Genomic DNA, 16,442 nt, shown 5'->3' with positions numbered 1-16,442 from the left:
CTCAATGTTGTATACAAATGTATATAGTTGTAAATATGCACTTATTCCAATGTCACTTTCCATATGAAAATAAAGTATATGTCACTTTTTAAGATATTGTTTAATATTTATTACTTTTATATCATACAAAATGCACCATTGTACATTGTGCCTTTTTTCATGATTGAGATAAGTGTTTGCATCTCATTTTTAATTGGAAAAATACATTTTCGAGCCAAAGTAAATTAACCACAAAGTTATTCTGACCATGAAACACTACTGCATGCTCATTGTGGTGTCAGCTTCGGAATTCTTGACATGTCTTCCACTTCAAAAGCACACCTATTGCTTTTATTCTACATCTTTCATCGAACATGTTTTTTTTAAATAGTGGGCCTTTATAAAAATCGTTTAAAAATAGAAGGGATTGAGAACAACTCTTGAATTTTCTACCACAGTTTGCCTATGTATGTGTCTTTAAGTGACAAAAATTTAAGAGCTGTGTAACTGTCAACATGGTGAACACTTTGGGTAAAACCGGGCGGGGTAAAATTCAGTGTCGAGTCTGGAGCAAAGTTCAGACACCTATAGCACCCAAGATTTTGCTCCAAAAGGTTTCAGTTTTCTTGTGTAAATGATCCAGTCGCTAGATTATGTAAATCACGCAACAAAATTCTTCATGATGAATAAACTGACTGTTGGCAGCAATTTGAAAACTCAAAATTTTTTGACTGCATTTTACAAATCACTACTTTTGAGAGTACTTATCTTAAAAAGTATTTTAAGTAGAACATTTTTTATGTCAGATTCTGAAAGCCTCACTAATAGACACCATTTGTGTGAATTTTCAGAACTCTGTACAACTGGAATTTAGAGCCCTCCAAAAATGCTTCAGATACAAATCTGCAACTCGTGACTGCCAGAAATGAAACACCCCTAGGGTGTTTGTAGCGCTATATCTCGGACACTACTTGGAATTTTGAGTTATAACTTGGCAAACCTTCCTCATATATGTTAAGGTAGCTTTGAGAATTTTTTCAGGAAAATTTGAGGGGGTCACCACAGGATTTCATTTTTTTTGGCTGATTTTACACAGAATGACCCAGATACAACATAACTTTTGATGTGAACTCCTTTGAAGAGGATGCATGTGAGGGTTAGGGTTAGCAGGTCAAGGAAACGGGACGAGAAGAAAGGATGAGACCCAGGACACGCTGCACAAAAGTAGCCGTGCAGGGATTGTGGGTAGATGGAAGAGGGGTGGGTAGTGTGACCATTGTTTTGGGGGTATGGTGGTTTATGCACACGTACAGCTGCTTTATGTGCCCGCAAAAAATGCAAATATGTGAAGCACAGGGCCGTGAATGTAGAAGCAGGTCACATTTTATCAACTGCGAATACGCGAGGTCCACGAATGTTGGGGTTTCACAGTATGTAAAAAAAAAAAAAATTGCCCCATGGGGGCTGATGCTTATTTCCCCAACAGGTGGGGTGACCTTACTGTCCTGATGCAAACTAAACAACACAATAAAATAAAAAACCCTTTTACCCCCACAACAGGGAGCACATCCATATGGGGAGCACAACCCCATGAGACCTTCCTGTCCTGATGCATCATATCAAATTTGATACCATATCATTTGGGTAGTTTGTGAGGATATGTTTTAGTTAAATGTTAACGGCCAGACACTGGGACCCACTGAGCTCATTTCCAAGAAATAACCCAATGACTCCTTAAATTATAGTGTAGAAACTGTAGATTCAAGGCCAGCATTGCTGTAGAAATGGCCCAGGCTGCTTCCATCTGTGTCATGTCTTATTTTGTATGAGTGGTGAAGATTGTGATTCATTACTTTCCTTGAATTTTTGTTTTTAAGAGAGATGGAGATCAATGAGATTAAGAAAGCTCCTTCTGGACACGCATTTGAAGTGATCCTAAAGGGGCCCAATGGTAGCCCGGCACCCCAGCTGCCCAAATCGCCAAAGAGGGACATTTCATTGGACACGATCAAGCAGAAGCTTGTCGCTGCTGAAGAACGCAGAAAGGTATGTTTGCTGCAAGGCGTACATTATAGACGGTTAATCTTTTACTGCCATGCGAGAGCATTTGATTGGTCGTTTGATTAATGGATGAGAATGATGAATGATTAAGCCTCCGTCGCGTGTTGTAGTCGAGCCCCAAAACGGTCGATGTCGGGCATTTGCGGTGGAAAGGTACTTCGTCACAACTGCAGCGCGTGTGTGCTCATGTCAGTCCCAGGAAGCAGACGTGCTCAAACACCTGGCGGAAAAGCGCGAGCACGGACGGGAGGTCATTCAAAAGGCTCAGCAAGAGGAGAAGGTTTTCATCAAGAAGGCTGAGGAGAAGCTGAACAACATGATGGAAATCAACAAAGAGAACCGTGAAGCCAAATTGGCGGCCAAGGTGGAGCGCATTCACGACCAGGTAAATGGCACTTGAGATGAGTTTGCTGCGGTGCATTCCGTTAAGGGATTCCAGCCATCTCTCTCTCTTTTCTTTTTTTTAAATACAAAATCAAGGCTCATGGACGAGTGAGGTGATGCAGGGTAAATCCTTCAAAATCTAAATCGTAACACCTTGAAGAGGTACTTGGACCTCTCCAAGGGCATCTCCTGAAGTTTTTTTTTTTTTTTTTTTTTTTTTTTTTTTTTGTATACCTTGGTCGAGGCTCGTATGAGAGCTAACACACAACTCACAGCAAGGAGGCATGAGACAAGAGGGGTGGGAGTGGAAGGGACAAAACATTGGGGAACAGACACAGGTGAACTGTGGAAGGGAGAGGGATGGGGATGGGACGGGGAACATGGCGAGGAGAAGATGGACATTACAGGGACTTTCAGGAAGCAAAGCAGGAGAATTGAAGGAAGAGGGGTTGGGTGGCTTATCGGGGGTAGAAAAGATCGAGGAGTTTGGATGGGGGAAGATAAGAGGTGGTGGTGAACAGCTGTTTTGAAAGCCTGGAGGGAAGAATGGGAAAGAATAGAGTGAGGAAGTTTATTCCAAAGGCGGGAAAAAAGAGGAATGAAAGAGTGAAGATGAGCAGTGATTCGTGATTTTGGTAGTTTTACCAGAAGGGGGTTGTTGGCGGACCTTGAGCGCCCTGTGGAAATGTGGTTGGGACAAATCGCAGAGAGAGCAGGGGGCAAGGCTGGAGAAGGAGTCGGTAGAAGACAGAAAGACCACCGACCAACCTGCGGTGATTGAGTGAGAGGCCCAAAGACTCAGCTTCATTGCGGGAGATGCCAATGATCTTAAAAGCCCTGGTTTCGACAGCGTGAAGTCGAGAAAGGTGGGAGGCAGGAGCACCAGCCCAGAGGGGAGAGCAGTACTCCATCAGGCTACGGACAAAAGCTTTGTAAGTAGTCAGGAGCTCAAGAGGGCCGAGGAAGGACTTTGCACGACGGAGGATTCCCAGTCGGCGACTGGCTTTTTGAGGCAAGGTTGGAAATGTGACTTTCCCAGGAAAGGTCATGGCAGATAGTGAGACCCAGAAGCTTGAAAGAAAAGACTTCTTCCAGAGGATTGTTGAGAAAGTGGATGGGGGGTTTGTAAACGGTCCTTTCGAAGAGACATAGTGAGAGTGTGAGATTTGTGTGGATTGAAAGACATGTTCCACGTGTTGGACCAGTTTGTGATTTTATCCAGATCTGCAGTGAGCGAAGAAGCTGCTGCTTGCCGGTCTGAGGGATGAGAGATGGTACGGCAGAGGGTGGAGTCATCGGCAAAGAGAAATAGAGGATTTTCCAGAGAGTCCGAGAGATCATTGATGAAAACCAGAAAAAGAACAGGGCCCAGAACGCTACCTTGAGGAACTCCAGCCTGCACAGGAAGAGGGGATGAAAGAACTCCATTTAGGGCCACACGTTGACTGCGACAGGAGAGGAAGTCTGCGAGCCATGAGTGGAGATGGCCTTGAATACCATGGGAAGAGAGTTTGGTGAGTAGGGCAGGGTGCCAGACTGTGTCAAAAGCACGTGATATGTCCAGGGATACGGCTCGGATTTCCTGTCTGGCATTGAGGACCTCCATCCATTGATGGGAGAGCAGTAGCAGCATATCCAGGGTAGAGTGACCTGGTCTGAAACCAAATTGATGATTGGAAATCAAGCCATTGGAGAAGAGGAAGGATTTCATGTCTGAAGCAATGATGGATTCCATAACCTTGCTGATGATTGGGAGAAGGCTGATTGGTCTGTAGTTACAGGGATCTGTTTTTGCACCTTTTATGCAGGGCAGTGATGTTAGCAGATTTCCAAGCAGATGGCAGATGACCTTGGGAAAATGAGAGGGTGAATAGAACAGAGAGAGGGTGAGCAAGAGCAGAAGAGCAGGCTTTGAGGACACGTGGGCTGATGCCGTCTGGACCGGTTGCAGAATCTGACTCGAGGTTTGAAAGCAAGCTCTCCACCTTGTCAGGAGAAAGGATACAGAGTCCAGGGACAGTTGGGTGCGACTGGGTAAAGTGGGTAGAGATAGTGATGGGTTTGGGACACAAGATTTAGCTGCAAACACCGAGTTTAGACATTCAGCTTTATCACGTGTGGAATCAGCAGTGCGGCCATTTGAGGTAAGGGAGGGGATGGAGGGGGAACATACACCAGAAACAGATTTGATTAAATGCCACCAGGATTTTGAGGAGGGAGAGAGGTCTGAGAGTTCAGACTTGAGATGAGAAAGATGTTGTTTTCTGGCTCTCCTGAGGGTAGATACACACTTGTTCCGAGCTTTGTGGAAAGAACTGAGATTGCCCTCAGTTGGGTTTGCTTTCCATGAGGCAAAGGCAAGTTGTTTCAGGACAACTGCCTCGCCACAAGCTTCAGTAAACCAAGGGCGGGAGGAAGGGTAAGACAACTGAACACGAGAGGGGATAAATCTGTGCATGAGGGAGAGCAAGTTTCTTTGAAAGAATTCCCAGGATGAGTTGATGTTTGAGAAAGTAGTGATAGGAGACCAGTCTGTAAGTTTGATGGCTGCTCGGAGACCCTGCCAGTCGGCAGGTGAAATGCCAGACTCGACGGCGGTGAGGTGGTTCTCTGATGACAGCCAGAGAGATGTCCACTTTAACAAGGACGTGGTCAGAAGAACCAATTGGAGCGAAGGAAGAGCAGCAGATATTGTCAGGGAAATTTGTCAAAATCAGATCCAGAAGAGATGGAGTACCATTGGTTGAGATCCGGGTCGGGAAGTTGACCGATTGAGTCAGTCCCAATGAGTCACAGAAAGCTTTTGCTGACGTCCCATGGCAGGTGAGAGAGGTACCCACACCTAGCCAACTGGCGTGATGACAATTGAAGTCGCCACATAAGAGGAAGAGAGAGTTTGGATGAGAAGATAGAAGATGGTCCATGTTTTCGGAGAGTGAGGTGTAGATGGAGTCATCACTGTTCGGTGGACGGTACAGTACACATATAAACATGAGGTGGGAGTGGAGGGGAAGCCGGCCAGAGGTATTCCTGGGGGTGTGGGGGAGTGAGAGCAGTGCAGGGAGAGTGAGGAATAGAGTCTTTGATGAAGAGAGCAACACCTCCACCAGGACGAGGCTCAGGTCTGTCATACCGTAAGAGGGGAGTAACCAGGGAGAGATACTTGGGAGTCAGACACGTCTTGGGGAGAGGAAAGTTTCTGTTAGGCAGATAATGTCTGGTTTGTCAGTGGCAACCTGCATGGAAAGATCTGAAAGGTTTGAGCGAAGGCCCCGGATATTTGAGGTCCACACTTTTAATGAAGAGGTAGGGAGGAGGCTTTGGGTGCAGGAGGTGGAGGGGGCGGGGAGGGTAGGACGAGGGACGAGGGGGGAGGTAAGGAGGGTTGCTGAAGGAGTGTGGGGTATTGCAGAATAGCGAGGGGAGGGGGCCGAATGAGGAGGGAGAAAAGGCTCTGTGGTGCTGGGAGAGAGGGGGACAAGAGACAAGGAAGATGGCAGTTGAGGATTTGAGGAGGTGGAGTGAAGAGATGGAGGTGAGAGGGCAGTGGAGGGAGGCAGGTTGGTGGATGAGAGGGGGGGCAACTTAGAGAGAAGGAAGAGTGAGGGGGATGAAAGGTGGGAGAAAGGTGAGGGGGGAATTTTTGAAAGAGGTGAGAGGGAGGCTTGGAGGGGAGAAGAGTGGGATGGTTGCTTTGAGAGTGAGAGTGAGGGGTGAGGGGGTGAGTTGGCACTGAAGTTGGAAAAAAAGAATGGTTGATGGGAAGCGAGCATCCATGGCAAACTGTGGTTTTTAAAAGTTTTAGGTCAGAGATGCGATTTAACACAATTCTTGATGGATGCAATGAAGGCGAATTCAGAGCATGGAGAGAAGAAGCGCTGTAATAGTTGGATTTTTTAGGCAAGGAATGAAGGAGAGGTCGAAATGAGAGCAGTCTGTTAAAATAGCAGAAGAGAAGTGCATTGTGAAACAGTAAAGAGTACCACATGTGTGAGAGAGGAAGATGAAGTATTATAAGATCGTTTTTGTTGTTAATATTAATGTATGAGAGAGTTCAACAGATTAGGTCATGGAAGTGTAAAAAAAAAAAAAGAAATCGAGGAAGACGAGGAGGAAGTTAAGAGGAAGAAGAAGTAGCAGAATCGGGAGAAGGTGAGCGTGTTGTTGTTATTGTTGGGTTTTTTTTTTTTTTTTTTTTTGAGATAAGAAAGAGATTAGTTGGGAGAATGGGGGATGTTTGGAAAGTGGGGAGGATGAAAATTGAAGGTAATGGGGAGGATAGAAATTGAAGGTAATGGGGAGAAAAAACAAACAAACAAACAAAAAAAAACGATCGAACACCGAGTGGAACCGGTAGGCCTCAAACCTAGGACTAGGCCTCAAACACCAAGTAAGAACGTCGACAAAAATACTCACAAAATAGCACGATTTTTGAAACAAAACCGAACTAGGAACACACATTAACATGTAGGTGAGAAAATTAAACAGTTAAAACGGGACAAATAACAACCGGAACTTAACTTTGAGAATGTCAGCAGGGAGCCCCGAAGGAGACCTCTTGCCGCTCAAAACCGGAACCAGAAGTTGTTGAGATACCAACTTCCCCCATTCCAAGAAAGGGACGAAAATGCTTTTTTGTGTGGATTTCCTCCAAAGTTGATGTGCCCCCCCCACCTCAACTCTCGCCCTCATCGGTTCATTGTACTAGTTCTAACTGTTCCACCAGCCTCGACTATGTATTCAAAAAGGGGGAAATGTTTTCAAACTCCATGCAAGGAAGGCCAGGCCAACCACACAACCCAATAGGTCATTTTGTGAGCCGTCTGAACTTTTACCAAGTTATGAGAATCCAAATCCTTTGTACATTTGCCTTTAACTGGACTTTAACCCATAGCTTCACAGGAATACTGATCCCATATGTTTACGAGGCTCCCATACCCATTTATATACGTTTTATATATTACTAGTGCGGGCCCGTAGGTGCGTGCCAGTATGTGCAGCTTCGTTACTTCGCTCTCTTAAACGACGACTGGATTGGGGCATTGTTTCAATTAGATCGGACCAACTGTATCATAAATGGCCATAACCTGGGAAACATACTCAGGTCAATTGTGATGTCATATCAAACAAAGAAGAATTGTGACGCTCCTCTCTCTCGCCCCCCCTCAACTCCCTCGTCTCGCCCCTCCTCTTTCCCCCTCTCTCCCCCCTTCTCTCTCCCCCTTCTCTCTCCCCCTTCTCTCTCGCCCCTCTCTCTCGCTCCTCTCTCTCGCCCCCACTCTCAACCCCCTTTCTCACCCCTCCTCTCTCCCCTCTCTTGCATTGTGATGCCCCCTCTCTCCCTCCCCTCTCTCGCGCCTCCCCTCTCTCGCGCCTCCCCTCTCTCCCTCCCCTCTCTCGCGCCTCCCCTCTCTCGCGCCGCCCCTCTCTCCCGCCCCCCCTCTCCCGCCCCTCCCCTCTCTCGCGCCTCCCCTCTCTCGCGCCTCCCCTCTCTCGCCCCCCCCCTCTCTCGCGCCTCCCCTCTCTCGCGCCTCCCTTCTCCCGCGCCTCCCCTCTCTCCCGCCTCCCCTCTCTCGCGCCTCCCCTCTCTCGCGCCTCCCCTCTCTCGCGCCTCCCCTCTCTCGCGCCTCCCCTCTCTCGCGCCTCCCCTCTCTCGCGCCTCCCCTCTCTCGCGCCCCCCCTCTCTCGCGCCTCCCCTCTCTCGCGCCCCCCCTCTCTCGCGCCTCCCCTCTCTCGCGCCTCCCCTCTCTCGCGCCTCCCCCCCCTCCCGCCTCCCCCTCTCGCGCCTCCCCTCTCTCGCGCCCCTCTCTCGCGCCTCCCTCTCTCGCGCCTCCCTCTCTCGCGCCTCCCCTCTCTCGCGCCTCCCCTCTCTCGCGCCCCTCTCTCGCGCCCCTCTCTCGCGCCCCTCTCTCGCGCCCCTCTCTCGCGCCACCCCTCTCTCGCACCACCCCTCTCTCGCACCACCCCTCTCTCGCACCACCCCTCTCTCCCACCCCCCCTCTCTCGCCCCCCTCTCTCGCGCCCCTCTCTCGCGCCCCTCTCTCGCCCCTCTCTCGCGCCTCCCCTCTCTCGCGCCTCCCTCTCTCGCGCCTCCCCTCTCTCGCGCCTCCCCTCTCTCGCGCCTCCCCCCTCTCGCGCCTCCCCCCTCTCGCGCCCCTGTCTCGCGCGCCTCTCTCGCGCCCCTCTCTCGCGCCCCTCTCTCGCGCCCCTCTCTCGCGCCTCCCTCTCTCGCGCCTCCCCTCTCTCGCGCCCCTCTCTCGCACCACCCCTCTCTCGCACCACCCCTCTCTCGCGCCCCTCTCTCGCGCCCCTCTCTCGCGCCCCTCTCTCGCGCCCCTCTCTCGCGCCCCTCTCTCGCGCCCCTCTCTCGCGCCCCTCTCTCGCGCCCCTCTCTCGCGCCCCTCTCTCGCGCCCCTCTCTCGCGCCCCTCTCTCGCGCCCCTCCCTCGCGCCCCTCCCTCTCAATCCTCTCTCTGTAAATGTATTCACAAATGTCTACCAAGCACAACAATTAATTCAAACCTTGGGAAAAATAGCTTTCAAACCCTTGTGAAACAGCTCTTTCCCTTGGGAAAATTCAAACCTTTGGATTAATTAATAATTTGAACAATTAATTCAAACCTTGGGAAAAAACAGCTTTCAAACCTTGGGAAACACTTGGGAAACAGCTGAAACGGATGAAGAACGATATCAAACCTTGAAAAGGCACATACTCAGTTCCCCAGCGTCGATTGTGACGTCATACCAAACGAAGAAGAAGAATTGACGTCAATCGTGCAAAAAAATAAATAAATAAGGTAACATTAATTGTGACGTCATTCGTGATGTCATAGCACCATGTCTTGTCATTGGTTGACAGATAAATGGCCGTAATTTGGGAACTGCTTGTCCGATTAATATCAAACTTTGAAAAAGCACATCCTCGGGTCCCCAGCAATATTCCTGGCAAGTTTCAATCAGATCGGACCAGTGGTCGTCGAGAAACGGCGGTCGCAGACAGATACACATATAGACAGACACACACACAGATATTGCTGGAATTATAGATAGATGTATGCAGGGCAAGAAAAAAAAGTTTCCGGTTTCTAATTTTTAATCGCCCGCAGAATTTTAATTATTTTTTGTTAGTTATCTTCCTTTGCACACCTCCAAAATGGTAGCCATGATGACTGTGCTTAGCCTTTTTATATTTTATATATATGTATACATAAGAGTGGCTGTGAGTGGGAGGATGTAAGTTGCGGGGTACCTCAGGAATCAGTTCTCGGACCATTAATATTCATTACTTACATCAACGATTTGGATAATGGGGTGAAGAGTAAGCTTTCCAAATTTTCAGATGACACAAAGCTTGGAGGTAAGGTGGATATCAGAGGGGGTGGTGATCAGATACAGGAAAGTGTTGATACGTGTATATATTAGGCAAAAGATTGGCAGATGGAATTTAACCTGAGCAAGTGTAAGGTGTTGGGGATGGGAAGGAACAATGAAAATAGCGATTTCATGATGAAAGGGGTAATTTTAGAGCGTGTCACACAGGAGAAGGATCTGGGGGTGGTAATAGATATGTTGCCTTCAGAGCAGGAAAGAATTGTTGGAAAATGCCATGGAGTTGATGGATGACTTTTTAGATCTTCGCCACGTCCACAGACAATTATCCTGTCCCTCATCGGTCATACCGGACAACTTCCTTATACGTGGCACACCTTAAAGCCAATGTGGATTGTCGTCAATCGCCATCGATCCGCCTTTTAATTGTTCGGCTCATTTCGTCCTTTTTGCATCAAAGTAAAGTTGAAGATGACTCGTTAAATATTAGAAGGGATATCCGAAATGCAAAAATTGTCATCGGCATCAAATAGATTCCTCAAAGCAGAGACAAAGAACCTGCGGTTCACTGAAACCTAATAGGTATGTGTGGGCTATTTTAACCACCTTACATTTTAAACTCGAATGGCACTCGGTCGAGCGCATACCTCCTCCACGATGAACAGTTTACATTTCGTATCTCACTGATAGCCGAATCTGGATCCAGACTTTAACCAAAATCAAATCGGCTTGTTCTTGTCACCGAGCCAACTCGTCCACAACGTTTTGAAATATCACGCTCTGTGCTGTTTTGTTTTTGGCCCCATCGCTCAATGGTGAAGAATCACTTGCAATATTAATTTTTTTTTATCAGATCCGGATCTTCACCAAAATCAAAGCAATTCATCCTTCGTCACACACCCGATCTGTGCACCAAGTTTTGCCCGAATCGGTACATAACTTTTTTGAGATATTGTGCTCACAACCAAACAAACACGGGTGAAAAGTACCATCCACCTTCAGTGTTTGAGGTAATAAATGTCAATACACCTTGATTGATTAACTCCCACAGGGGAGTATCTTTCTTTCTTTTTTTTGAAGATGATAACATTTTGGGATGGGTTGAATTGAGTTTTTATAATTGTATAATGCAAATTCTGCTTTCAAACCAGAAAACAGATTTTGACATGATACATCGATCATATGTGCCTCTGTCCATGTAAACATCATCTGAATGAGACGTAGTTGTTATTTTATGGCTATAATACCTTTATGAGATGAGAAAGGATCACTGTCCCTGGGGAAAAAGTAAATAAATAAACCACCCGACGGCCCACCACCATCCCCGAGCTGGCAGAATAGCCTAAAGGTATGCACTCTCAGCTCTCACGCTTGGGTTCGAATCCCAACCCAGCTATAAAATTCCTTCCGGTGTTTTACGGGCAGAATGATTCAGCAATGTCCCTTGGACAGACGTTCAACAGGTGTCCTATATGCCGGCATTAGTTGGTGGACATTAAAGATCCCACAGTGTCCTTCGGGGAAGAGTAAGCGAACTATCTCCGGCACCACAAACAAATTCCAAATTCCTGCCCAAACCAGCAGGGGGAACTGCATCAGTGGCATAGCTGTGCCCCCCCCAGCCAATGATTCAAACCAGCAGCCTTGTGCTGCGTACGAAAGAAGAATTAGCAGCCAGTTTTTATGCCTTTTATAACTGGAATCAGAATTATTTATTTATTTATTTATTTTGGTCCAATGAGTTGGAGTCAAGCCAGGGTAACTTGTTCAGGAGATGTAGTGTTTTGTGAAATGGCCTGATGATTATGTATATGAAATCCATTTGTGTATCTGATGGAACAAGTTTTTCTGATGAAGATCCACCACTAGCTGTGCTGTGATTTTATTTTGTTTCAGTTGAAGCACGCTGAGGAAGTTTGCAAAAGCCACAAGAACAGTAAGCCGTCCAGCCCTTGAACACCCGTTAGTTTGAGCACGTTCTCTCCAACCCTTCCGCTGTACATAACTACCCACAATGGATTTGCCATTGCACTGGTATTTGTCTTACATCTCTTTGCTGTTTAAATGAAAAAAGAAAAAAATTGTAAAAAAAAAACAAAAAACTTTACATTTACAAATCATTACCATTACCATCTTCTAAATTTACTCTTCCAAGATTTTACCCTTTTATGGGAGGAGTTGGGGGACACTGTTACAGGTTTTTGTTTGTTTTTTTTTTTCTGTGAATGTGTGAAATAAATAAAAATAGTTGTTCTGCAAAATGATGAGCGAGTTATTACATCCACAATCTTGACACTGTTTCAAAAGTTACAACATCTACACTCCTGCAGAACCCATCAAAAGAAAAACAAAAAAAAAAAAGAGTGCACCATCATGTTTGTACCTTGGTTGAATCGCTGACATTATTCATCCTCGTTCAATACGGGTCTCGTGAGTGGTACAACCGCAACCACAGAGGTTTGCCGAGGACACTTCTCACCGTTGAGTCCAGGTTCAACACCTGACCCAAAGATAAAACCAACATCATGCTTTGCACACCAAAGTGCAAACGCCTGTGAGATGGGACATAAAGCTGGTTGTCCCATCTCCTCGTGTTCAATAGATGTGGGAGGATGATTTAAGAAAGGATCCAGAGAAGAATTGGGGAAGTATGGACCTGTCTAGTTCGACTTCAGTTGTGGGGAAGGTGTTGGAGACATTAATTAAGGACGAGATGAGAAACCATTAGAATAAATACAAACTAATTAAAGGTAGTCAGCATGGGTTTACCAAAGGTAGTTCCTGTCTCGCAAATCTTTTGGAGTTCTATGAAGCAGTGGATGAGGGAAAGGCAGTGGACATGGTATATCTTGACTTAAAGAACCCATTTGATAAGGTACCACATTGGAGGTTTAAAATTGGCTAACAAGCCCTCACCTTGGCTTCTTGTGGAGTGGCTGGTCAAGTTGCTAATTGGATTGGAAACTGGCTTAGTGATAGGAAGCAAAGAGTGGCTGTGAGTGGGAGGATGTAAGTTGCGGGGTACCTCAGGAATCAGTTCTCGGACCATTAATATTCATTACTTACATCAACGATTTGGATAATGGGGTGAAGAGTAAGCTTTCCAAATTTTCAGATGACACAAAGCTTGGAGGTAAGGTGGATATCAAAGGGGGTGGTGATCAGATACAGGAAAGTGTTGATACGTGTATAGCAGCAATGCCAACCCTCCCGATTTCATCGGGAGGCTTCCGAAAATTCACCCAAACTCCCGCCCTTACGATCACTATCCTTATCCTCCCGAAATTTTGATATTTTTGCACTGTTCACTAATCAGAATGTACTAGTATGAGAATTGAATGAAAAGCATCGTCTGCTACGTATAGCATGTGGTAACTCCATAACGTTCGCTGCTTCCAAATTGTACGTAAAAAATTGCAAATTCAAATGAGGAGCAGCGAAACATTGGGTCTGGATCTCGCTTATGCGATCATGCACTGAGATTTAGTGCATGCGGTATGTGTGCAATACAGTGCATGCGGTATGTATGCACAGTGTATATGCATGCGATACGCTCACTGCATGCAGCTGGGCCCCGTACCAGCCCGGCGGTCGCGACCACCGTGCGGTGTTTAATTTAACAGCCGCTAGAGTTCTACGAGTCGCGCTGCAGCTGTGGAACATCGACTTCGAAGTTACCAATGCTTCAAGCCCTCGATGTTGATTACGAAATGGCAGAAAAGAAGCTTACGAAGACCAAGAAATGGTCTCAGAAGTACAAGACCGAATACAGTCTCCAATACCCGTGTATTCGAAAGTCTGAAAGAGGAATTCATCATGCGTATTGTACAGTATGCAGCGTTGATATTTCAGTTGAGCACGGAGGTCGCGATGATATTCGGAAGCACGTTGGAAGCAAACGGCACACAGACATTGCAAAGGAGAGATCTTCGAGCACGAGTACCGGTACACTTCTGAATTATTTCACCAAACAAGGGACAAGCGAGGAAGAGGATGTTACCCGAGCGGAACTTCTCTTTAGTGGATTTATTGTGGAACATAACTTGCCCATATCAGTCTCAGATCATGCTGGACCTCTATTTCAAAAGATGTTTCCAGATTCAAAAGTTGCTTCAAAGTATGGATGTGCAAGAACAAAAACTTGCAAGATGTGCAAGATGTGCAAGAACAAAAAAAAAAAAAAAAAAAAAAACAAGAACAAAAAGCAAGAAAAAAAAAGAAAAAAAAAAGAACAAAAAAAAAAAAGAACAAGAACAAAGAAGAAAAAAAGAACACTGGTCAACAATTTTTTACTTTCTGAATGTTGTCTAGATTTCTACAAGTGAATTAGGGTATTCTGGCACTGCTGAATCAGGAAATGGCATCCGTTTCTCTCCATCAGGTCAGGTTTTTGTGCTAAGTTGATTTGAAAAAAATCAGATCTTGTGACAAAATCAATTACATTTTTGTGGCATTATCAGCTGATTTTTGTCAACACATATCATCCTAAACATGTTTTTAAGAAAAAAAATGTTTTGCCAACAACATTTATTGATTACATGATAGAAACATCGATTACTGTCATCTGAATGGTGGGCATTGATAAAGGTAAGTACAAGTAAATTGCATGTTGCGTCACCACTGTTCAAACTTCAGGGCTTGAACTTCCGTTTCTTCGAACTCCTGGAATGTTCAGCGGCAGGGAGGTCTCTCTTCAGATTCCAACAGTAGTCAGCCATCATGACTGCGTCCCAGCGACCCTGATACCTGGTCTCCATCTCCTTCATGTCCTGATGGAATCTCTCCCCCTGCTCGTCACTCATTGAACCCAGGTTCTCAGGAAACCGGTTCATATGTGAAAATAGGTAGTGCATCTTGATGCTCATGTTGCAGTCCAGGTTTCTGAAAGCAGTCAGCATGTTGTTGACAAGTTCTGCGTAGTTTCTGGCCTTATTGTTGCCAAGAAAGTTCTTCACTACCAAAACAAATGTATTCCACGCTTCCAGTTCCACTTCATTCATTGAGTTTTTGAACTCTGGATCTCTGATGAGCTGACGGATCTGAGAACCATCAAAGATGCCAGCTTTCAACTTCTCCATGGTCAATCCTGGAAAAGCCTGGCACAAGTAAGTGAAGCAGTCACCATCTTTGTCCAGAGCCTTGGTGAACTGCTTGATTAAGCCGAGCTTGATGTGCAGCGGTGGGAAGAGTATTCTGTCTCTGTCCACCAGAGGGTCGTTGATGACGTTCCTTTCTTTGCATGGCACCAATTCCTCCCGCACAGGCCAGTCCTTCTTCGTGTAATGCTGAGCACGGTCCCTACTATCCCACATGCACAGAAAACATGGGTACTTGGTGAAGCCAGACTGTTGTCCCAACAAAAAGTTCACCATCTTCAGGTCAACACAAATAAACCACTTATGCTGATCATAACCAATTTTCTCCAGCACGTACTTCACCGCTTCATACTTCTCCTTCAGTGTAGTCGAGTGAGCGATGGGTACAGAGGCAAACTGGTTGCCGTTGTGTAGCAGAACACATTTCAGTGATCGCTTGCTGCTGTCAATGAACAGTCTCCAATCTTTGGGTTCGTACTGTGGCACTCCAAGCTTGAGCAGAAGCGCATGTCATAAATTGGCGCATGTAGGTATTGTACATTCTTCAGAGTTTGTTATTTCAAGAAAAACAACTTTTTTGTATCACATTATTACAAAATCTTCCCCATTAACTTTAGTTTTGATCCACGAACTTTATGCTTTGCCTCACCAATTTTTGGAAGATTTTGAGGTTTTATGACTTCAAACTGATCCCTTTTCGACATAATCACCCAGAACTATCGTACCTGAATACTTCTTGTCATATTATTTCCAATCAAAACAATTATTTGACATGACATTTTACCCCCACCAACTTCTTCTAAAATGCTCCACACATGCGTACATGTGAACAAAAATGTAAAAAACGACATGTGGCCATATCTCAAAAACTTGACCTGATTGAACAAAACTAATGTGAGTTTTGGATTCAGCGCATCAGATTCGTCCTAAATCAGCTTAAAAAATGCAGACAACAAATTTGTTGTTGACCAGTGTAATTGGTGAGTTGTCAAATGTTACTGCTTCATCTATTGCCGATATTGCTAGACTAGCTCCATTTAGCCTAGCTACAGACGGTAGCAATGACAGTGGTGAGGCCCAGCTATATCCTGTCCTGATTTCGTACTATGACAACAGTGCTGGGATTGTGAAGCAAGGTTTGCTAAGTTTGCCTGCGTGCAAACAAGATTCCACTGGAGAAAACATTTTCAAACTGCTTGATCATGAGTTCAGTGACAGGAAAATTCCGTGGGGAAATTGTGTTTCCTTTTGTGCTGATAATGCCTCTGTCATGGTGGGCAAGCACAAAGGAGTCGCTGCTTATATCCACAAACAAAATCCAGAGTGCTACATCATGGGATGCCCTTGCCATATGATGCACAATACGGCCAAGAAGGCGGCTCAGGCCTTACCCATTGAATTAGATGACTTTCTCATCGATATTTACTACTACTTGGACAAAAGTAGTAAACGCGTCAAAGGAGTGAAAGCACTGCAAGAACTCTGTGATGCCCCGACACACAAGATTCTGAAGCATGTCGCAACAAGGTGGCTGTCCCTTGGTCAGTGCCTAGACAGGCTGATTGAACAGTGGGAGCCACTTCGCCTCTTCTTC

At 45.9% G+C, this 16,442-nt stretch overlaps 1 protein-coding gene across 1 annotated transcript in view; it reads left to right on the top strand.

The window, feature by feature from the left end:
- LOC147009822 (stathmin-like) overlaps nucleotides 1-12,013 on the top strand; it is a 54,741-nt gene extending 42,728 nt beyond the window's left edge. Inside the window, exons 2-4 of the mRNA XM_085863156.1 lie at nucleotides 1,857-2,025; nucleotides 2,234-2,425; nucleotides 11,649-12,013. Of these exons, the coding sequence (XP_085719282.1) occupies nucleotides 1,857-2,025; nucleotides 2,234-2,425; nucleotides 11,649-11,708 (421 nt within the window). The 3' untranslated portion in view covers nucleotides 11,709-12,013. The remainder of the gene's footprint in view (nucleotides 1-1,856; nucleotides 2,026-2,233; nucleotides 2,426-11,648) is intronic.
- Nucleotides 12,014-16,442: the final 4,429 nt, after the last annotated feature.

The sequence above is a fragment of the Eptatretus burgeri genome, chromosome 17 (assembly GCF_056783735.1).
Source record: "Eptatretus burgeri isolate ZD-2024b chromosome 17, Ebu_testis_v1, whole genome shotgun sequence".
Lineage (NCBI taxonomy): Eukaryota > Metazoa > Chordata > Myxini > Myxiniformes > Myxinidae > Eptatretus > Eptatretus burgeri.
The sequence above is the reverse complement of the archived record's forward strand: the minus strand, read 5'-3'. Positions and strand labels throughout refer to the sequence as shown.